At 40.7% G+C, this 24,934-nt stretch overlaps 1 protein-coding gene across 20 annotated transcripts in view; it reads right to left on the bottom strand.

Moving 5' to 3' along the window:
- Positions 1–24,934, bottom strand: part of celf2 (cugbp, Elav-like family member 2) — a 192,780-nt gene that overhangs the window by 42,325 nt on the left and 125,521 nt on the right. For 15 of the 20 annotated variants that reach the window (XM_034133337.1, XM_034133338.1, XM_034133339.1 and 12 more), the window contains exons 5-6: positions 8,169–8,217; positions 1,395–1,562 (exon numbers count right to left, since the gene is read on the bottom strand). In XM_034133337.1, coding sequence (XP_033989228.1) covers positions 1,395–1,562; positions 8,169–8,217 — 217 coding nt within the window. The remainder of the gene's footprint in view (positions 1–1,394; positions 1,563–8,168; positions 8,218–24,934) is intronic. The other 5 variants (XM_034133341.1, XM_034133358.1, XM_034133345.1 and 2 more) reach the window with 1 other exon arrangement.

Below are 24,934 nucleotides of genomic sequence, written 5' to 3'. Positions count from 1 at the left end.
CAGCTGGTAGAAAACAGAAGCGGATGCAATGAATTAAGTAGATGCAGATAACATCATTTAAATACCATGCTGTCTTGAAAGCCTTTGTTCATATTATAGTATTTGGACAACGCTAAGGTATTGTTGCTGGTTGCTATTTTCATGTTAACATGTTATTCACAAAAGGTGATAATGCACTATACGCAGTTTTCAGTGGCCAAATATCGTTTTTAACTACGATATCCATAAGATGCTAGAAGTACGATCCTATGGGACAAGTATTGACTGAAGTATTTTCGTTTTTTGCTAATGTTATAGTTTATACCATTGAATCATTAAGTCAATTAGGGTTAGATGTAATTTTGAATGGAAATCACCTACTAAGATATGCTTGGAGACTAAGTGGCCTATAGGAACTTGGTACATTATATAAACGGCCACTATCGTAGATATAGAGTGAAATATAAAAGCTACAATTCTTTGTCTTTGTCAACGTAACATTTCTGATTCCAACGATTTTTTTGGTGGATTTAGTTGGTCTTCTTTAATCACTGTATGACAATTATCTCAGTGATTTTGGTATTCTGAGGCCTTACAGCTCACAGTAAAGACATCACTTAAGATTAACACTATTCACCATTTTTTTTTGCTGCTCCTTCTAAGATGTGTACAGAGCACCCTTCCCCGACAACGCAGTGAAGCAGAAGATGACTGATGTTTGATTTCATTTCAGTCAACCATTTTTCACTATCACTCTTGGTTCAGGAGCATTACATTACTCACACCTGTGCTCAGCATTTTAACTAAAAAATATGCTGCTAACTGACATACTCAAGCTCTTTTTAGTGACTGCAAAGGAAGAAGACTGTGTACAGAGAGCTGGGATCGGTCAGTGTAAAGTCTGCCATATTTGTTGGCCAAGGTAAGGCGAGAATTCCATCTTAACACTTATTTTTTTTAGGTAAATGAAGCAGATTTAAGGCAACTCCAGAAGAGTTTTATGTTTTTTCTCGAGGAAGCACTCACTAATCACCAATGTTTACAGTAAACATTGTCTTCCTGCGACATTGACAGCTCAGGAAAAACATCCAGTAATAGACAGTGAGGAGAAAAATTGTTGGAAATGCAAATAAGCTGCTGATTATGCAGTAAAAACTTCTAAGTGAGTAAAAGAGTGTTTTGAATGAAGCCTTTTCTTAAAGAAAACATTAAATTCCTCGATTTTTGGGTACATTAATGCTAAGAAAAATCTAGTTTACACTCCAGCCATTGGCTCAGAAACCATCTCCACCAGCCAACTGTGGTCAAGACTTCCTGCAGGGTTTTGAGTTTGAGTCACGACAGAAGCAGACACACTGAACAGCAACATCTGCTGGAGGCCGTTGCGGTAATAAAATTCACATGAGGAGCATTACGTGTGGATGGAAGTGAGTCGGAGTGACACACACCTCTGCTCAGTCCGTCCGGCCCTCGGAGGATTCGGCACTCCTCGATCTGTCCGAATGCAGAGAACATGACCCGGATGTCGTTCTCGTTGCACTTCTTTGACACCATGCCAATGAACAACTTCCTGTCTTCCACAGCTGCAGAGCCAAGAAGAAGAAAAATGAGAAAGAGTGTTAATATAAGGCTTGATAGCACAGTTATAGCTTTATTTGCAGTGTTGGCTGTATATCAGAGCATTGGTTGTATTTCCTTTGGGCAACATTTTCAGTAAATCTCTGCACATTCAAAGGAATGGGCAGACATGGTGTCATTTGTTTGAATGTGGTGTTTTTGTAGAGAGTTAGATAAGAAGATCAAACCACAACTTGTAATGTTTATACTTTGGTTGAAACACTGAAGAAACAAATCAGATATAACATGTATAATTAATTAGCTTAAACATCATTGGTTGGTGGATTTTGTTACTTTAATATAGAGCATAGCTAGCTGTTTCCCTTTTTTCTCCAGTTTTTGTGCTAAGCTAAGCTAACCAGCTGCTGGAAAAACACTTCATATATACCATACAAACATGAGAGGTATGAATAATCCTCTATAACTCTGGGCAAGAAAGCCAAAACATTTCCTATGATTTGGAGCTATTTATTTAACTGTATGGCATGGATGTAGAGTGTTTGTGAGATTGTGTGTGTACTGTATGAATGCATAAACGTGAGAATGCATGTGGAAATGTGCACTTGTAGTATTGTTTCCCATTGCAATGGTATGCGTTGCTTCTTGAACATTGGTGGCGTTTACACCGGGGAGAGACCCACCATTTTGATATGGCATATTACTTTTTCAATGTATAATTTGTAAAAAATGTCCTGAAAAGAAAGCTTTAATCAAGAAAGTAACTATCAATTCAAAAAAGATTTGCTCAAATAAGGGAAAAATGTTAAAATAGAACAAATTAGCTATGAGCATAACCTAAATAATCCCTAGTTTACTAATTATGAAATAAACAAAAACGTTCATGTATGGATCAGTGGCGTCAAAAATGTGCAACATAGTTTTCCCAATCTCAGTAACTATCGACTTTGAACGTGAACCTGATCCCCCCCCCCATTGCATTCCCAGAAATACTATTTGTTAAGAATCATTTAAATATCTTCTGAACCCGTTGTTCTTGAACATACAACAATATAGGAGAATAAACTCAAACATATGACAGGAGAAAGAAACGCCTGGTGGGAATAAAGACAAAGAAAAAGTGTAATCCAGAGCAGAAGAAAAAGATAAAAGAAGTATGGAAAATGCAATGAGACAGAACAAAACGCCAATCAAAAGAAACAGTCAAAGAAAGAGAGGAAGAAAGGGAGACAGGACAGTGGGAGAGAGATGAAGACAGACAGAGTTCATGTATTTCATCATGCCATCTGCCAGGCTCTGATCAATGTCTCATTATCACTTCAACAGCGACCGCGTGCTGAGACTCTCCAGCTTGTCCTCTCTCACCCTCTTCCTCCCACCACCTCTCCCCCCTTTTCCTCCACCCTTCTCCCTCATGGATTCCTCCTCCCTTCCTCCCTCGCTGACACAATCCCTCCTCCTCCGGTGCAACATCCAGGAATGTGATCCGGCGGCAGGTAGCGGTGAGAAACTTTGTGTACGTGAGAGAGGTTCAATGTGAATTAGGCTGAGAGTGAAATCCTCAACGCTCCAAGAAACAATATGTGTGTACGTGTTCCCACCACATTCAATGTAATGCTAATCCAATTCATTTTTAATGAGGAAACTGTCAGCTCCTACCGCAAGGCGAAAGAGATAAGCGGTCTGTTGCACTCTGGGAAATCAATAGCGCACTTGTTTATTTTGCTGTTTGAATTGTTTGTGTGTTTAAAAAGCAAACCGGCGGGATACGCTGCCAAGATAAGTGTTGTTTCAAAGAGCTTTAACTCCTTTGTACACAGCGTGTGTGTGTGTGTGTGTGTGTGTGTGTGTGTGTGTGTGTGTGTGTGTGTGTGTGTGTGTGTGTGTGTGTGTGTGTGTGTGTGAGAACATCACTCCAGAGGAAGATTACCACAAGTCTAACAGCAATGTAATTAATTTACTCTGTGTCGATAGAAAAGAAAAGAGAGGCGATATGGTTACAATTGACTGTTTCTGTTTTTCGGGGGGTGATAAGACTTATGAATCCAGCTCTGAGATGAACTGGAGTCAGCTTTGCATTCTGGGGGATATTAGAGCAGAACCAGCTTCACGCTGAGTTTTAGCACTTTAAAAGAGGCCAAAAGAAAAGAATTACACAAGTTTAGTGAATGGAAAACTCACTGCACAGGATTTAGCAATAATGTTATCTCTTTGTTATAATCAGTGATGGTTTGTATATAAATAAATACTCAAGCTGTGTACTTTACCTGCATTTTTTTCACATTTAACTACTTTATACTTCTATTCCACACCATTTTAGAAGCCAACATTGTACTTTTTATTCTGCAACATTTATCTGACAGCTTTCAGGTTTCACATTATTAGCTAATGCCAATAATTTAGTACTTTTACTTAAGTACAATAATTATTATTTGTAAAAGAGTATTTTTACAATTAAATATTGCTACTTTTACTGAAGTAATAGGTCTTAGTAATTCTTCCACCACTTGGAATAATGTACCTCTCTTCTTCTCCTCCTCCACTGACTAGACTAATAAAGCTATCTATTTGTCACTGTTACACTGAATTTACTGAAGGTCATTACCATTAAGTGGATGGATATGTTACGTCTGCTTTATATTTCACTATTACGCAGCTTTATTAAGTTCCGCCATCATTACCCTTACGGTTATGTCTTATAAAGTCATATTTCCACATATAGAGCTACAGTAGAGCGGATGATGGCTTTCATAAAGATTACTCCCCTGACGTTTATTGTATTCCCCGCAGAGGAAAGCAGTTGTGGGAAGAGTATTCAGATCCTTCACTTCAGTAAAAGTACTGATAATACACTTTAAATGCTTATCTTCTAAGGTACTGCATTGACAATGGTTATTAAGTAAGTATTTCGGAGTGGTCAGGATAAAGTAATAGGAGTAACAGTAAACTCAAAATATATATTGAAATATTTTAAAATATTTTAAAGGAAAAGCAGCAAATCTTCACATTTTAGAAGCTTAAACTGTGAAATGTTTAAATGTTAAAATTGCTGCCAGTTCATAATCTGTTAACCAACTCATGGTTTTATGTACTTAAATATAATGTTGTATGGGTTAATCTATACCAAAGAGCCACATTTTAAAAGTTCTCCGTTGTGTTGTGTGTAAAAATCTGAATTTATAAGGTAACTTAATCTGTAAATGAAATGTATTGAGATAAAAACTTAAAATATTTCCCTTTGAATTGTACTGGAGTAGAGGTATGAAGTGACACATAAAGAAATGTGTTGGATAATATACCTCAATTTGTACTTTAATATAGCACTTGAGTAAATGTACTTTTCCAATGGTGGAGAGTGATGGAGCAGGCAATGCTTTTATGTTTAAAAAATAAAAAGGATTTCAGAAATAAACCTATTTTTAAAACCTGCACTGGATTTTAATGGTCACTTCATCCAATCATGATTGTATCCATTTTCATATTCTGCTCAATTGCTCATGTTTAAGGGTCACTTCACCCAAATTGCAAAAACACACATCTTCCTACGTAGCCATGCAAATAATTTCAATTTTATTTGCCAAATTGTTCCCACATCTGCTGTAGAGATTTCTTGCGCTATGTCACCCTGAATAATCCACTGAAAACTATTTGAAATGGGAAATCTTTTTCCACCCGGGGTAAATAACCGCTGTTAGTTCTTTGGATTATTAACGGGAATTTGGCTCATGTTGCTGTTATGCTTTTCAAATGTTGTTTGTTATATCGTGTGTGCATAGCAAACAAAATTCAATTTATCTCGAGAACATTTGTGTGCAAAAAGCTCCGCAGCAAACATCTTCAAATACCATTTCATGAATGATTTACCAAGCGGCCCTAAGAGGTCAAAGAGACCCCGAACATTAAGGTTTATTCAGATTTCTTTAAGCAACTGCTGAAAGAGATTTAAAATCTGCGGTCACAAGATGGGTCTCCTCTTTAGCAGTTGTGGACGACAAACTTATATCCTTTACCTAAGTAAAATCAGAACTACATTTGTCTTAAAATAGTCCACTACAAGTAACATTTCAGAATTCAAAATGTTACTTAAGTAGAAGTAGAGAAGTATCTTCAGCCAATTGTACTTAAAGTATCAAGGGAAAGTACTCAATTTCAAAATATTGTCTTTTCACAGTATTATATTACTACAGGATCCTGATTCATTACAAACAAATACATATAAGAGTATTTTATTCTTGAAGTTTGTCAATGTTGAGTTTTAATACATTTTATATATTTTTTTGAAATACAATATTGGATCATATCATATAAACATATCACGTTTTGTATATGTAAAAAGTAGCTAGCGACTATGAGTGTTAACAAATGGTTACAGTGGGAAATGGATGAGTAGAAGTATATGTAGCATAACATGGAAATACTCAATTACAGTAAGTATGTCTAAAAAGTATTTCATTATAGCGCTTAAGTAAAAGTACTTTGTTACTTTCCACCACTGCTTAAATATGTTATTGTCCAGAGGCCTGTCGTTTCAAAACCCCTCCATAAAACTAGAAAACAATCCATAAGCAGAACATAATATATACCAGGTTAATCAACCCTCAAAGCCTTCAAATAGAAACCAAATAAAATGTCTTTAGGAAAAAAGATGTCAACCATATTCAACTCTCCAATTAAACTAAAATCTTTAATTACATCGCCTTTTAGTTTCCAAATATACCTTGACTAAATATCACGAAGCATAATGAACCTGACAATCACACTGAGTGCAATTCCTGCATGGTTCCAATTAAAAAACAGATGGGAATAATAGAGCAGGAGAGTTGATTAAGTCACGTTTTAATGCTTTTCTCCTGAAACTTATCAGCAAGATATAAAGTGGTGCTTTTGCATGATTCTGTGGGATTTTGCTGCCCTACTGTGAATATACTTACATAAGTCATTATTTGGTAAAGAAAAAGTAGGTGAAAATAGCTTTATGATTCACGGTGGTGCTGCAGAGAGGTCCTGGTATTCTACAGACTTAATAAAATGTCTTTGTTTGGTAGTCTTAAAAAAATCCCACCATAATTATTTTAATATATTTCCACTGAAATGTGAAAAACTTAATTTTTTTGATCAATCCCTTCATTATCGCAAATCCAATCCCAATTGCATTATCAGTGAAAACATTTGAAATGTGTTCTTTTTTATAAATGCAGCCCTGTTGCTGTGTAGCCATGTGTTATTGTCTGTAGGAAAAACCTTGTTGTTGTTTTGAAAGGTTTGTCATTTCTCCATCTTTAACAATGCAGGTGAGACCGCTTTGGTTCCCTGTGGTTCTCCTGAGACGCTGTGATTGAAAGGTCATGCCCACTTCAAGGCAATCAAATGAAATTAAAATCTCTCCTGAAATGATGCCCTGCTCAGTGCTCACACATTTCATCTCGCTTTTACACAGAAGCAAGATGCTATCATTCATGTACTCCAAAAGAAATCAAAGTCCCAGCGCACCCCGGGAGGGAAGCACTGCTGAGCATCTTCAGTTTCCTTGGGGTAACATATGAGTATAATGTTTGCTAAAACAAAATAAAACCACATACAGTATCTTAAACTGTTTTAAAAGATTCACGCAATAAGTAAGAAACAATAGGGAGGGAATGTGTTTGGTTTATCCACCCATGCCTCTTTGCTATACACTGACATATTTGTGATATGTCAAAAACCAACATCTGGTCAAATCTGGAAGAATATAGATTTCTCTCAAAATGTGATTGACAATGCAATTTTGTTGTATGGGAATGTACTTTTTAGGAGACCAGCACAGGTGGAAGAAGGACTCACACAGTATATTTTACTTCAAAATAGCAATACTAAATTGTACAAATACTCTCTTACAAGTCAAAATCCTGCACCTTACTTAAGTAAAAGTACAAAAGAGTTGGTATTAAATTGAAATATTTAAAGTGAAAGTACCTCTAAATGTTGCTAAAGTACAGTACTTGAGTAAAAGTACTTCATTACATTCCCCCACTAGAGACAATGTGTGTACGGTCAAACAGCCTCTTTAGATTGAAATGGAATGAAGTCTCGGTTATAGGAAATCTCTGGAGAACTAGATCTGCAATATGTAGTTTGGAAATGGGGTGATCTGAGGGTGTGTGACAGCGCTTGTGTGGAATATATGCATACAATTGCATGTGTGTGTGTGTGTGTGTGTGTTTGTTCAGCATGTTTGTAGGAGCGATCTGCCTTCAGGGGAGGGAGGCCGGTTCACCATGAGGCCAAACCGATTCAACTCGCTCTGACCTCCTTACGAAGCACTTTAATAATTCATCACTCATATAAGAATATATTTATAGATATCAGCACCCCCCCCCCCCCCTTCTCTATCTCTCTTTCTCTGTTCCCCTTTATGTTTCTCGCACAGTCTTTTCCCCCCAGTCCCCCGTCCCGTCTGCGAGCAAACACACGGGTGAGATAGCTATTACGAGGCAAATTTAAAAAGGCCATTGATGCGTGTGCTCGTGAGATATTGACGTGTCTGTCTTTGTGTGTGTGTGTGTGTGTGTGTGTGTGTGTGTGTGTGTGTGTGTGTGTGTGTGTGTGTGTGTGTGTGTGTTTGTATGGACACTCACCGTTAGATTTCTCACTGTCTGCAGGTTTCATCTGAATAGGGTGGTGCATCTGTGGAGACAGAAGAGGAAAATAAAACATGAAATCCCTGCACATATTAACAATGTATGGGAGACCGCTATGGCTCCCTGTGGTGCTCCTGAGAAGCCGTGATGGATCAGATGCTGCCATCACTTACAGTTCTCTCGAATCCAGAACAAATCCAGATAGGTTAAAACATGCATTCACTCATGGGTGTATGAGTGTGCCAGATATAGAATGTAATAGCCCTAGATTTGTTTTTCTGCAACACAAATCTTGCTTAACCTTAAAACCCTTCACTGCAGAAGGTGTTGGCCGGTTTGTTAAAAACACCACAAATAAAGAAGAACAAGCCAAAGACCAGAAGTTTAAGAGCAAAAATAATGGAGATTCTTTCAAACCAGACGACTAACAATAAGTACACTTGGAGAGCTCTGACCTCTGCTAAGGCTGTGAGAGATAATGTGCGCCCGCCCTGTGATTTGGATCCTTTCCAAAACTTAACCTCCAAGCAGAGGCAGTCCAAAAACAAGAATGTACAACAAGGAGCAGCAGCAGTTTATTTATGCTAGAACCAGTGTAGCTATTACAGAAAGTAGCCCCCAATAGAGACACAAGTCACGACTGCCTTAAGTCCACTCACACACTGCCTTCTCTTATTTACTCACAATCAGTGGTTGAAAGACAAGGTGTGAGATAAACAGGAACAGTACTTTATGAAATATTATTTCCCTTTAATTTTGTTTCTATTCATCTTAGCTCTTGCCTCTCCTCTCACTCCCCTGTCTCATGCAGGCAAATGGCCTCTGAGCTTTAACATCCTTTCTCCACAGGTGTGACCCAGATAGTTGATTCTGCTTGCAGTAAGGACATCTTATCATGGTGTATAGCTCCCTGGAGCCAGTCAATCCCTTCTAGGAGCTTGCTTTGACTTGTTATCAAATGTTGATTATTCTCTTAGGAACAGTAATATATCGAGGAAAGACTCGCAGAGTTGCTTGGGCAGAGGCTGTGTCACTATGGTGTCTCAGCATATGTCCATTTCAATTATCCAGCCACCCTTCCAATACATATTCAGTGTTCGACATCAGTTCGAAGCTCTCTCTTGTTACATCTGCCAAAAGTGCCGATATTCAATGAACTGTAGCATTAGGAAATTCAGTAGAGACAACCAATTTCAGTTTTAGATACAGGAAGTGTTTGACTAATGAAGTTACAATTTGCCATTTTGTTTCCTAAGGTATGTTATTGTAATCTGTAATATGAAACCGTGGCTCTTCGCCAGATTTTCTTGACATATGAGTATGGGCTAAACTCTCTTTAACCTTTAAGCTTCTGGAGTAATTGACAATTATGTTCTGTATCTGATCTTGTGTCACTTCCCATTTCTCCTTTATAGGCGTGGGATGAAAAAAAGAGCAGTAAAGATTACCTATGCAGAGATGAATGCATTTACTGCGAGGAATCAATCAGGTCACTAAGGTGGAGGATGGGAAATGAACCTCTGTAAGCCCCTCCCAAGGTGATTTCAGAAATCTGTAATCCATCTGTAAGACTCTGGTTATACGTTATTTACATCCAATATGTATCAGATCACATGCCTTTGCATTTAAACCTGGAATCAATAAGTGCTCATTATCTCGACTCTGCTCGGAATGGCATCGAATCTCGATAAACTCATTTTCATACAAACTCCCAGGTCAGATGAAAGGTACGGGGATACATATTGCTCGTGTCTGCCAGGTGTAAATGGTGTCTAAACGCTCGCATTTACACTTGTCTTTTAAGATATCTCTCTGATGCGCACAAGAAGCAGTTTAATGGAGCTGAATGATGGATGTGTTATTAAGCTGCCGGCTCTTCTTTATGGAAAACAAGAAAACACTTCACAGCTGAGGAGGCTTTGTCACCTCCCTCTCTCCCCCTCCTTCCCACTCTCCCCCTCTGTCCCTTTTTTATTCCCTTCCCCATCTCTCTTTCCTTTATGGGAGATTATGTGGCTGTTTGATCTGCGAAGAGACGAATGAGAGTGATTCTCCAAATCTAGCCCAGTATCAATCACACTCAGAGTCAAATACCAGCAGTGAGGGTGAGTGTGAGTGTGTGTGTCTGTCCGTACGAGTGTGTGCGTGGCCTGTCTTACCCATAACGCCCCTGGGCTCAGTCACGCTGTGACAGAAGGCTTTGATCTTCCAATTCTATCACACACCTTTATCCCAACTCTCCCCTTCTTGCTCTCTTCCTTATCATCCTCACTCTCCGCTCTTCTTTCCCTCTCCAGACATGTCCCAGACACACACACACCCACACCCACCCACACACACACACACACACACACACACACACACACACACACACACACACACACACACACACACACACACACAACACACACACACACACACACACACACACACACACACACACACACACACACACACACACACACACACACACACACACACACACACACACACACACACACACACACACACACACACACAACACACACACACACACACACACACACACACACACACACACAACACAACACCAATCTGCTCCACTGAGTAGCGTTCCCAAACCTGCCTGAATGGGGGCAGTGGTTTTGGTGGAATGGGGGAACCAAAGGAAAGACGGACAGCATGGCCACCTGACACTGCAGACCATTACAGAACTCCCTACAAAATATAACCAAAAAAAGAACAAAGAGACAAACAACCCCATCACGGGCTAATCATTGTACACCCTGAAACAAAAGAGTGTGACACTTCTCATGGCTGACATGTGATTTGTATTGTTTTTCAGGCAGAAATATCTGCACGGAGAAAGCAAGAACGTTCTGAAAGAAAAAACTACTGTAAGATTTTAAAAAACAAAACAAGGAAGGACGAACAAAAACACGAGCATAAGGGGGAAATGAAAAATGAGAAAAGCTTGCATCAGTGACAAATGTCAGAGGGGAAAGAAAGAACAGAAGACATAAAGACTACAGAAAGATCGGAAAACAAGGAAGCAAGGGTGGACGACAGACGAGTAGGAACCGTACAAAGAAAATGAAAAACAAACGAAAAAGTATTTAAGAAACTATCAAATTGACAGAGTGATTGTTGAATGCTTCTCCTTTCAATGTATTTTCATACAAAGGTCTTCATATAGTGAAGGAAAAAAAAAAAAAAAACTACAATAAGTAACAGACTGAAAGAGAGCGCTCAATGACAAAGTAAAAATGAAATTAAAATGTAATGGTTGAACGCTTTAACTTGCACTTTGGTGATTGCATCAGCCATGAATGTCTGCGTGGGGAAAGAAAGGAAGAAATAACGATGTCTAGACAAGAAGACAAGACAAAAGGAATCTCAAATAAAAGAACAACAGAAAATGGAGAGGAGAAAACAAAGAAAGAAATAACAGACAGTGACAGAGATGTGAGAAACAGACGAGAGAAAGGGAAGAGGGTCACTTCGAGAACCAACCCTCCAGGCTGGAGTATCACTAACGAAAGGACAGATGCAGGGACATGGATGAGGTGTGTGTGTGTGTGTGTGTGTTAGAGCCACATCAAAAGAGGGAAAGTCGTGTCAAAGCAAAACCCTTGAAGTCACATCAAGTCAGCTCTCGTTAATCCATTTCAAAGTCTGTCTTCTAACGGCGAAAAAACAAAAACAAAAGCCACGACAGCATCCTCCGTGCTGCCATCATTCACTCTTCAAAAACACAGCCAAAAGCTGCAACACACACACACACACACACACACACACACACACACACACACACACACACACACACACACACACACACACACACACACACACACACACACACACACACACACACACACACACACACACACACACACACACACACACACACACACACACACACACACACACACACAGAGCTACAAACAACTCTCTCTGCTTTTCAGGCGTCTCCTCCTAAGGTCTGTCTACCCAGAATGCCCGGCGGGTGGCGGCGCTGTCGACGTGTTTGATCTCCGAAAGCCCCCGCCGGGACCCACAACGCAAGACTCTCCTTTGCTATCCCACAATTCCACAGTGCTGTTTCTTCTCGCCTGGCAGGCCCACAGCCGCAGCCTGCCATTCATTACGCGCTCAGCGGGAGCCGGGCAAAACTACTCAGTGCTCGCCTCGTAAAAAAGCACAGAGAAACCAAAAGCTTCTCCACGTAAAGCCATGTGTGCAGCCGGCATGATGCTGCGCTGGCATTTAGCTTCTCAAATGTATCTGTCTAGTCAGGAGGCCGCTTAATCTGCTTCCTGTTTACCTTCCATAACAGAATCCACATCAAAAAAGCACTACAGTACAATCCTGTAAACAGAGTCCCAGTGTATTACTATGGAAGATATTGAAAAAATAATTTTAAACTGCATAATCGTCCTGTTTAGAAGAGGTGTTTTTCATTTCAGCATATTATTATAATTCTAAATTAATTTGGAGTTACATGATATATTAATAATAATAATAATACATAAGATTTGTATAGCGCTTTTCCTAATGCTCAAAGACACTTTACATAAAATCTGAAATGTATAGAAGTTTATAGATTTTATCTTCACGGTCTACTGTATATTTTCTACTTTTTAATGCTGTTTTATTTATATTTTGAGAATGTTTGAATTGTTTATTTCTACTCTTTAATTTCTACTTATATGCAATGCCTTGTTTTGTTTTTCTATGCTGCTGCAACGCAACCATTTCCCAATTTGGCATCAATAAAATACATCTTATTTTATCGTAATCCAAGTGCGGAGTAAAATATGGGGGGGTTGTGGATTAGAGATTGAAAGCTGGAGTGAATAAGTCAGTTTTGAATGGGGAGGGACTTCCAGAGGGAGGGTGGGGGGGCTGCAGCGAAGACCTCACCCCCAGGTCCGGAGCTTATTGTAGTTTATTGAGGATGTGAAACATAGAGAATGCTGTTGCAGTAATCCAGTCGGGATGAGAGATGAGACTGAGAGTTTTAGTGGCAGTGGATGAGAGGGAGGGTCTCGTGGAAGCTGTTTGTTGTGACCTGGTTGACGTGAGGGAGGTGTTATGGAAATGATGGTATTAAAGCTTAATAAAGTGTAATCCTAATGAAATGTAACTTTTAACTAAGTGGTATCCTTCCAAGCGTTTTAAATCCTAATGTATGAGAAGAACATTTGGTCTGTGTTCACGAGGGTAAGATGAGTTGTGGTGTCATGTGATCTTTGATGTCTTCCTATAAGAGAGTCTGTCACATACAGAGCAGGACGCACTCTAGAGGAGTCGTCATGCTTGCAAGCATTAAACAAAAATCTTAAAAAACTTGATATGAACATTGTGTTTCTTTGCATATGTTGCCATATTGCAGACTCGCTGTAGGTTTGGGTGGAGACTAAGGGCAAGCAATACCTTTGAATCTTTAATAATCTTAATCAACCAGAGCATGACTTTACAAAATAACCAGGCTGAATACTTTAGATGACAGATATAACAAGAAGGACTCAAATTGAATGTAATTTCCTGATGTTTCGATTATTACGTTGTTAAAGTTTGTCTGAGCTTTAAGAGCATTATTATTTGCTCGTAATGCGTCTGCGGTGCACCTCAAGTGTCACCATTCGTTTTTTAATCTTGGTAGGAGCACTTGAATTGCCGCATTACAAGCTGCAGTGTTTCAGTTGTAATCACAGAGGCTCGCTGTAAACCACATGGCATATGCAACACATTAGAACATCGATTAACAATCATATTACAGAAGCAAAATGAAAATCTTCACTCACACCACTACGGTAAGTTGTCCCACTCTTTAGGAACTACTTTGCTGAGAATAACAAGTCCTTTTACAGCTCTACAATTACTGCAAAGCAATGTGTTACATTTATTAGCCTGCTATACAATTGTTTAATTTATCTGGATTTATAGTTGGTGGAGCAGCAGCTACACAGGAGTCAGCGGTGAGTGTTTTGCTTATTCATGTCGAAATCACATTTTACTTAATGACTTTATCCATCTTACAAACGAGGGGGAGGAGGGGGTGGGGGATTCTGATTTTGTTCAAGTTGTTATATAAGTGGAGTTTGTTCCTTCTTCCTGACTGAGAGCTTCATAATGTCCTTTTTATTGAAGAGGCTAAAACCATATTTTTTCATGAATGTACTCGTAATTTAATAGCTACAACTATGGCTGCATGTATATGGATATGTAGTGTAAGTGTAAATAGATTATACTCATCTCTCAGGACACATGTACAATATTCAAGCATCGTATCAGATTTTTTATAATTTCGTAGAAACATATCTGCCTCTTTAAGACCCTTCATATAATAATAACAAAGTATATTTCATTTTAATTAAAAAAATGCAACTTACACACTTGAATAATGTATGTATCTATGTTTGTCGATTGAATTGTACTAGTTTTGTTGTAAAAGTGGTTGTTCTATTAAAGTGTATTCTAACTTTCTCTGTATATTTTATATTCTAATTATACTCTCTATATATTTATTTTATTTTTCTGAAGAATAAATACATAGCAAATCTTATCTAATCGAAACTAATTACAAAAGGGCGCGACACTAAAATAAAAGGATCTCTTACGCAGGAAAATACGTGTGATTGCTGGCTTGTGTTGTAAAGTGCTTAAAAGCCTATACAAAAAATAACACATTTCCTTTTATTCACCTTCAGCCGCTGGTTGTAACTCTGGGATTATCGCTTCATTTCTCACAGTGCTCTCTATTAATATGAAAGATTCGAGTAATTGAACTTTAATTTGTCTGCGAGCATGACAAGTCAAAATTGTCACCATGCAAGAAGAGCTTATCGAATCACCAGAGGATATTTATATCAGTTAAAAGCCAGACGAAGGGAAGCACGAGGTCCACATCACACCGGAGCGATCAGAGGACGGATTTGACGAGTTTCCAGTTACAGGACAGTGTCCTTAGTTCTTTTCAGAGGCGAAGTATCTATATGTAGGACTATCTGACACCCCCTAACCACCCTCTTTCCCTTTCAACCTTGTTTATATTTATGCCCCCATCATGTACAGAGACTCCGAGCAACCTATTCTGGCGATATGTGCTAACCCTCCCCCAATAAATACCCCCCCTTGGTACATTGAGTGCAGGAAACTGGACACTTCCTAAATGTTAACTGCAGCTCCGGGGTTAACGTGATCCCCCGTTGGCTCCAAATGCCCGCCGACGTCTTCCAGAAGTGCCCCCATGCTTTGAAGTTCAGAGGTCGACGTCTCCTGGAGCCACCGGACTAACTCCAGGCTCACGCTGGGAATAGGATGAGTGTGTAAGGAGTGTGTGTGTGTGTGTGTGTGTGTGTGTGTGTGTGTGTGTGTGTGTGTGTGTGTGTGTGTGTGTGTGTGTGTGTGTGTGTGTGTGTGTGTGTGCCCTTTGCCAGCACCTTGAAAGCAACGGCCAACTTCACATGACCAGAGTGTGTGTGCCAGAAACCAGAGAGTGCACATACTGTATGGCACCAAACACCAGCCTCTCTCTCTGTCTGGGTCTCTCACTCTCTCACTCTCACACACACACACACACACACACACACACACACACACACACACACACACACACACACATATGCACATGGCTGCACACACACACTCTCTTTCTCCGCCCTCCCCTCTGAAGGTGTGACGGTGAGCTGCTGGGTCAAAGTCAGGCAGATGGCCCTCGCAGTCGGGATTCAATATCAGTGACCGGGACCATACGACCTGCCACACACACACATGACCTCTAGACAGTGATCTTCGGCAAAACACTGAAAAAACGCCTCACCTGTGTTCTTACACAACACTCATTGACAAATTCCACTTAGGAAGAAGAAATAAAAACACCTTTCTGAAGCTTTTGCAGTCTTAAACATGTTCTAAATTAAGTAGTGTTTGGGGGCTTAGTTGCGATTTTGGATCGGTGGTAGATTTTCTTTTCTTTCTAAGCTACACAGTCATCGGCAGGGCTTGAATAACACGAGTACAATTAACACGAGTACAATTAACATATTGTAGTTATAACAGTGGGTATGGTATTACACAGAATTTGTACTTTGCCATCTTATTTGCAGCTATAATTACCATATTTATCTTTCGTCACGTCAATGTATTACCGCCAGAAATGTTATGTTTTAGATTTAGTGTGTGGGTTTTACTGAAATAGGCCCGATTTTCATGAAACTTGATGGAAGGGTGAAGAATGGATGATGGTACACTACATTTTGAAATCTGAATAACAATGTGAATACACTTCTAGTTATTGTCTGTGTACTGGTGGTGGTTTCTGCTCTATACTGTGCGTTTCCTTGAGGGTGGCTTTAAAAACACATTTCCATTTTCTTGTGAGGATATATCAGGTCTTTATGATGCGTGTTAAGTATTTATATGGTAAATAAACAGCACATAAAGTCATTCAAAGTGAGCCAAACTTCCAGATGGCAACCACATTTGTTTGGTGTGTTATGTTTCCAGCTAGTTGGTGGTTTTCTTATTGATTAGGGATCAGGCAACATGCAATTTGATTCAACTTCCTATAAAGACGACATGAGTGGCCTAAAGTCTGTCACACCTGGTGTTTAAAAAAAACAAAAACAAACATGAATCTTATACATCTATCAGTAAAAATCATGGTTTGAAGTGCCTGGTTTCCTATGATGTAGTCTTGAATGTACATCACTTAAACTTCAGGTGGGTTTCCCCTATGCTAAAACACAGGCTGTACACACACTTGACACATTACAAACTCTGCTTCAGCACATCCCTCTGACAAACACCTTGATACAGATAAAGAGTGACTTTAATTCTCCCTCTCCTTTCAGCAAACAAACCACTTTAAATCAAATTGTCCTTTACAATATCCCCTGTCTTAGCAGTGCTTAGCGCGCAGTTAGCCTACATTATCCCCACTTCATTTAGCTCGGTAAACAATTAACCCAGCGCGCGCGTGTGTGTGTGAGCTGAATGATTGAGGGATTTGGCATTAGCTATGCTGCGTGGCGTCTCCACACTAACTACTCTAAGTGTTTAACATAGTTAGCCACCCCCCCCCCCCCTCCCGCTGAATCAATATGCTTAAACGCTGCTACAAACTCGGAGAGAAAAGAGGGGTTAGGGAAGTTTAATTGAAACAAGCTATTAATATTTTCTTCCTTAAATAAAGAACACACACTCGGCGCATCGATGAGGTTTGCCTTCCTTCAGCCCTGTTTGCGATAGCATTTGGGTTCCACTACAGCAATTACAGCCTTTAATTGAATTGATTTCGATAATGAGCTCCTGTAATGACACCGCTGTGGGAACGGTCGTGTGTACAATGTGTGTGTGGCATCGGAAAAAACTGATCGTCTTTGGGGACTTGAATGATTTAACGATGAAACATTTAAAACACGGTGTGTGTGTGTGTGTGTATGTGTGTGTGTGTGTGTGTGTGTGTGTGTGGTGTGTGGTGTGTGTGTGTGTGTGTGTGTGTGTGTGTGTGTGTGTGTGTGTGTGTGTGTGTGTGTGTTGTGTGTGTGTGTGTGTGTGTGTGTGTGTGTGTGTGTGTGTGTGTGTGTGTGTGTGTGTGTGTGTTGGTCAGCTGTCAGCCTTTTCATAACCCGCTTGTTCGAGGTCTAACCTTTCAGCTTGTTGCATAATATCCTCCAGGCTATAACGCATGAATGTTTGATGACACATGGCTTAGTACATAGATTTAATATCCTACACGGCTGTATTTCCGCCGTTTCGGGTTTAGCACCACCCACAAGTATTTCCCAGCTCCTCTGGCGGTTACGGTGGTCAGATTTCTATGAGGGCTTGTCTGCGGAAACTTAAAGCGGCCGCAGAGTAAATCAGTCAGTAGCATTTACCTGCTCTCTTTTTTCCTGCCAGTCTGCTGCTTAAGTGCGGCGTGGAGAGCTATTGTGATAGAGCAGCGATATGTGTAATAGGCTCACATCTGAACAAACAACACACATGGACTGACAGGCTGTGGACATGAAGCTTTCCTCCCCTCACTGCACTGCTATCACGCACTCTACCGAAAACACACACTTGTGCACCCTTGAGGGGAAGCCCAGGTATCAGTTAGCTGATAAATGGGGCTGCAGCTGCCCTTTATTTGTCTTGCTTGCGCCGTTGCGATGATGGATTTGTTTTGATTATATTCAGAAGGTGTTATTGAATTGTGAAATGCTGTTTGGATCGGATTCCACTCGCACTTATCAGGTATCTGCTGAGACTGTCAGTGTCTGGTGGTCTAAATGCTGTCTGAGACGCTTTTATGTCTGAATAAAAACAGCCATTTCTTTGCAGAACACTTCTTTATCTTCCAAAATACAAGATGGGATCTACACACCATATGAGTTGATGAAACTCAACATAATTCACAGTTGATTTCAAGAGATAAACAGTAAGCTGGGAGGACATTTGGGGATTTAGGACACTATAGGATGTATGATATTGTTAATGCTTTATAATCGAGAATAAGCCAATAATAGGTACATCTTTTAAGTATTTTGTGTTTTGACTGAACGTATTGTTTGAAAAATGAATTGTACACGAAAGAACTGGTGGTTTTGTGATTTTCCATCAATCATACTAGGACTTTTAAAGGTCTCCTATTATACTCTTTTTCATCAATATATTATAGGCCTTGGATATATACAAAACATGTCTCTGAAGTGTTTGGCTCCAAACACCAAACAGATCATTGTAGCATCCCATAATCCCCTCTGTTTCAGCCCTGTTTCCAAAGTGCTGATTCTCTGTCTGTTACTTTAGATGAAAATAAGGAGCCACTCCCCACGCCCCTCTGAGAGATATTTGGTTAAAAAGAACACAATGGTGCTCTAGGAGGAGATTCAGGTGATAAGGTGGGGGGGGGTTACCTTGGTTGGTGATTGGCTAATGGTTACACAAGCCAAAAAAACGTTATGACATCATAAAGTGGCCAAAATCTGATCAGCTCATTTTCAGACAGGTTTTTATAGAAATGGATCAGGACAAAAAGTGAGCGGATCTTTTGTCCTGCAACTTTCAGAATCTCTTTACACAGAGGGGACACATGTTTATGTATAAAAGACATAAAAAAGTGGATTTTGCATAATAGGTGACCTTTAATAAAAATGTGACTTGGCGTGTAGGATTACTATCCATCAGCAATAATATCTAGGTTCTTGTGTAAAGATAATGTTTTACACGTAGTTTAACCCTAAGTTGTGGATCAAGTCTTCTTAGATAAATGCTTAACTTTCAAAAATGAATGTCACCAGTGAAATTAAATAAGATTTAGACTTATAGTACACACATGCGAGGAGCCACAGTTCTTTAATATTTCTCAAGCATGCTCACTAGTTCCCTTCAAAGGCGGGAACAGTCACACTCTTCAGACCACAGGGGCTTTTGCATGAAAGAAAACGATTTCTCACATCATTGAAAATGATAATACACATTATCACTTACAGTCAGTGCTTCTGTCTCTAGCCCTGTCCACTAACTTGAAATAATAAATGACCGATTAAATGACTTGTATCTTTGGATTATAAATTGCTGCTTTTTAAACCTTAACCTTGCTTTGATGAGCGGCCTTTCATGTGCCTCCGGTTGCACGAGCACATCCTTGCGCCTTGTATTCTGGCAGTGGAGCGTCACTAATTATCTCACCAGCAGAAAGGTAAGGGAGGTGGGGACCTGTGTGTGTGTGTGTGTGTGTGTGTGTGTGTGTGTGTGTGTGTGTGTGGTCTCAGTTCGACGGTAGCTTTTAATGAGCCCCACGCTTCTTATCAAGCTTGGCGCTCGACAAACGCTCTGATCCGCCCACATGGAGGACGGGGCTCGACTGATCGCGTCTGAAGCCTCCAACACAATCCACGTTCCACCCCCCCCCCCACACACCCCTTCAAAAACCCTGATTACCCACCCTCCCCCTCCCTGCAGCCTTACTGTCAGAAAAGAAATATCCTTGAGAGAAACTGTGAATCAAAGAGCTTTTCATCCCTCCTCACAAAAGAGAAAGAGAGAAATGAAAAGGGAGAAAGATGGAAGGAGAGATTCAACAGGACAAAAGAGAGAAAGAGAGATAGAGGGTGAGGATGCAGGGAGGGCAAGAGGTAGAGGGAGTGAGAAAAGAAAGAAAATCGCAGATAAAGGACTGAACTTCTCCAGGCTGGAGGGCGCTCCAGAGGACACGTCCTAGATTAGCTCACACCCCTCCCTTCATCCTTCCATCTCCTCCATCCCCTCCACCCTCCACCCAGCTTCAGACGGAGAACAGCGGCCTCGGGGCCCTCTTGGCGGGCGCCGGGTGTGTGTGTGTGGGGGGGGGGGGGGAGAAAGAGGAGAGATACCGGGCATTTAGACATCTGTCAGCCACTAATGAAAGAGTTCAATTTAGTGGAAAATCTCAAACAACCTTGTCTGACAGGCTTTAACTCGCCGTGTGTTATGTTGTTGTTGGTGTGTGTGTGTGTGTGTGTGTGTGTGTGTGTGTGTGTCTCAGCGTGTGTGTGAAACTCAGCGTGTGTGTTGTGTCTCGAGTGGATCATGAGGGGGGAAAACAAGAAAGAAAAAGGGGGTGAAAAAGAACAAATGTAATGTAATAAACTCAGAATGTGCCGGGGCATACAGTATGCTTGTGTGCACATAAAAGTGTGAGGGTGTGTGTGTGTGTGTGTGTGTGTGTGTGTGTGTGTGTGTGTGTGTGTGTGTGTGTGTGTGTGTGTGTGTGTGTGTGTGTGTGTGTGTGTGTTACAAAGTCATGCAGGGTTGTGGATCAGCCCATGCAGCAGGGGTTGGGTCTTATTGCTTTAAATCGCTCCAGGGGTACAGGCCATGTTTTTCGTCGATAGATGGGTTATGGTTTGGGTTGTGTGTGTGTGTGTGTGTGTGTGTGTGTGTGTGTGTGTGTGTGTGTGTGTGTGTGTGCGTGTGTGTGTGTGTGTGTGTGCATATTTAGACCTCACCAGTGCTATTAGAGTTGGAGAGATGAACACACAGCTCTCCAGGCAACACACACAGACACACACACTTAGTCTCCGACCCCCCCGGTGCTTCATTAGCAGGTCATTAGCAACAACTTCAGTGAAAGCTGTTTTCTTTGCTTCATTGAAAACACTCCATGTCATATGGATTCATTCTGCTTTTTATTACGGAAAATATGATCTAAAATGCTAATTTGGCACAAAATAGAACTCTAAAAGTGGTATTCTCTGGGATTGTTTCAACAAACCACACCACAATGCCAATGATTTGGTGTGAAGGATGACACTTTAAATCAGCACAAAAAAAAAAAAAGAACCATTAGCAAAGCATAATCCAGCTCCACTTCTGGCCTGTATACATTTTGACAACGTAACTGTATCACTGAAGTATGAAGTGAATGTGTGTTATTGAATATACACTTTATGCATGCGTTACATCACGTATGCATACGTTTGGTAAAAGTGCACTGTCGGGCGGCTGATAAAGCTTCAGCACCGACAGCTGGAGAGAGATGGAGAGAGATGTGAAGAGGCGGAGCAGCAGCAGGAGATAATGTCTGCTGCTGATTCCTTCCTGCGTGTCACCCTGTGAGAAAAACCCTGAATCTCCATCCTTCACTCTCGTCAGCGGCGTACAGGGACAGATTGATCACATTAACCACAGTCCGCTTCCCTTAATGCCCTCCTAAAAAATGGCAGCCGTTCAAATGTGCCTGCCCTGAACCAACATGGCTGCCGGCTGGTACAATGCCCCTGTATTTCTCCAATTTGGCCCCCGCCCAGCTTTCCACTCTGATTGTATGTCCCCCTTTAGGTTTGGGAGGAGAGATAGAGCGAGGGAGGGGAAGGGTGCCAATACAAACATTGTTCTGCTGGCTCTTTACAAGCCAGGAGAGTGGGGAAGTTAATAAGCAGGTATTGGTTTTTAACTGCGGCCCGTTTATTGCTTTGCCCTGGAGCGTGCTGGAGAGCTTTAGTCATCTTTTTCCTGTCCATCTGCCCATCATTCCCGTTCAATTCCTCCCTCTCCCTTTTGTCTTAAAATTAATTCACTACTACATTTTATGCTGAGGTGAATTAAAACAAAAACGATGTATAACCTTCCGCAGACTACTTAATGATGTGTCATTATGCCACTATTGATCCAGTGTTTTGCTAGTGTACTGTATTTAATGCTCCTCCTCAGTGCCGGTGTATATCCGCGTATCAATACTCGCACGCTTATTAAAAATGGGATGTCAGCCAGTCAGTGTAGTCCAGTTCCCACATGATGAATTGGATGAAGGTTTAATAAAGTACATATTGTGCTGTTGATCAATGTCGTCCGGGTTTTAATGGACAGTTTTAATTTTCTCTGCTCTCAGAAGCTTTTCAGCACTGCCAAGAATAAAAGGGAGTTTACTGGACACTCAACACTCCATTACTTCAAGTAATAAAGCATTTAATCTCAAAGCTGAGACCTGAGGCTTCTTACTTTGATGTTTAAACCTTTCATACATACAGTAAATCATGGTTATTATCAATACCAGGTTTATTAGAACAAGCTTGGGTATTGCCTTTCATGATACAAACAGACCTGATAGGGAGCTGGGAAGGAACTACTCAGTTGTAGCGAACTTAATAACATTAACAAAATCATTGCATTTAATTATAGCTGTTAAAGATTAAGGAACCCTTTGACTTGTATCTGTCCCACTCTGATACTAGCCTCGCAAGCAACTGCAATCCAAATGAAATAACGGATGCTTTTCAGACTTAAAACATGGTCCTCGAATGATCTGGAGCTTCATTGTGTTTCCATACCCTTTCCCTGAAGAACTCCTTATATTTCTTTACTTAAGCACCACCAAAACTGTTTATTTTGACCAAGTGCAGCACTAGGATTGCACTTTTTGTTTTATCTGAACAAAATTGCAATATGGAAAAGAGCAATACTTAAATAGCTTGATGCACAATATTTGTTAAATGCTAAATATGTGTTCAAATATCATTTTGATTGCACTATTGTGGATCTGCAGCTATATCCCGGCCTACAAGTCGTTTTCTACTTGACAACATATATTTGTCTGGTACAGATCCTCTTAAAGGAAATCCCACCATAATCATTTCATATATATAATGAATATTATGATTCCAAAATGATCAATCCCTCCAATATCATGACTGATCTCCATTGCAATATCAGTCAAATCAATCTATGCCCTATGCAGCACTCGCTATTTCTCCTTGACAATCAAGATGTGTTAGGACCAGACAAAGAAAAAGCCCCACATATAAGAACCAGATAGAGATGCCGCAGGAGAGAAGCTAGTGAGTAGGAGGGATGACCAGACGGAGCAGAGGGAGGAAGGGTTTTATGGTGTAGACGAAGGCGATTTCATGTTCCTATAATCCTGAAAGTGCTGCAGTATGTGTCCTCCCCAGGGCTGCTTCACACCTCCAACAAGGGATAAGTGACTAAATCTCACGGCACAGGAACACAAACCACATTCTTCTTCCACCAGCAATTAACACGGTGACTCTGTGCAAAAACAACAAGTTTGAACTCGGAAAATCGTGAACCGGAGCACAAATCCTGCGTACGGCTCTTTTGGGATTCACAGTATACACCCTGTCCTGCCCAGGAGGGCTATCCGCTGATCCAACCCACAGAAGCAAAGGCGCTCAACTGATGAGATTCCAGTTAGCCGGCGCAGCCAAGAGGAGAGGCGGGGAAGCAGCCAATAGCCATAGCAGAGGGGATCTAAGGGGCCTCTAAATATCCACCCAGGGCTAAGAGAGAGAAAGCACGAGCAAACACTTCCTGTATTGCTCTCCTGGGCAACAATAGAAGAGCAGACAGCATGAAAGAAAGGCAATACCACAGCATCAACACCTGGCTTTGGAGGCAAGCTCGTGTGCACGTTTCCAGATTAGCACACACACAAACACACAATTCTTAAAGTGTTTATAAACTCTAATTGTGCTGTAGAGCAGGGTCTCAATGATACCATATGAAGTTATCTGGCGTTAATTCAGGTCCTTTAACAGGCTGATCTCACGCACTGTTCACAGTCATACATTAAGAGACGTGCACTGTACTTAGCGCACTCAATTTGTAAACCAAATCAGGTTGGGATGGATGGGTGGTTCCAAAAAACACATTTCGAAAACATTTTCTAAAGATATTATTGTAAAGATATGTTTCCTAAACTAATGTTTTTCAGAGATTCGTCCTACTGTACTGTAAATCCGACCCCATCCGTGAAATTAAAAAGAGCTACTATACAATAACAGTACTGATACTAAATATTTGACGAGTTGTAGTCATCACGTACAATATATGGAGACTTATGGCGCATTTCCACCACACGGTCGGCCTCGGCCACGCTCGGTACTGCTTGGCCGCGTTGGGCCTTAACAGGGCCGGCTCACTTCATGCTGCGCTTCCATTACAGTTTAGGAACTGGGGTAGTTACTATAGTAACGCAGTGTAGGCGGAGCCGTGACGTCATCTTCAATGAGAACCCCAGAAAAACAACACAGCCGTTAGCTGTTAGCACTCAGAGCTCACAGCTCCTTATATATGTTCAGAAACTCGACAAAAGTTAAACAAGTACACACCACAGACTGCCTGTGTCATGGCGAATACAGTCGCTGCTTTATTTATATCTGTATAGGCCGTTGTTGTGAGTGTGGACGGTCGGAGCATATACTGCGTTAGCTTAGCCAATCTCCATCTAGAACACACGCATTTTAAAAGGTTTTTCGCCTGCCGTCTGTCTGCAGACTTGTCAAAGCATTAAT

The sequence above is a fragment of the Trematomus bernacchii genome, unplaced genomic scaffold (assembly GCF_902827165.1).
Source record: "Trematomus bernacchii unplaced genomic scaffold, fTreBer1.1, whole genome shotgun sequence".
In the NCBI taxonomy this organism is placed as follows: Eukaryota; Metazoa; Chordata; class Actinopteri; order Perciformes; family Nototheniidae; genus Trematomus; species Trematomus bernacchii.
The sequence above is the reverse complement of the archived record's forward strand: the minus strand, read 5'-3'. Positions and strand labels throughout refer to the sequence as shown.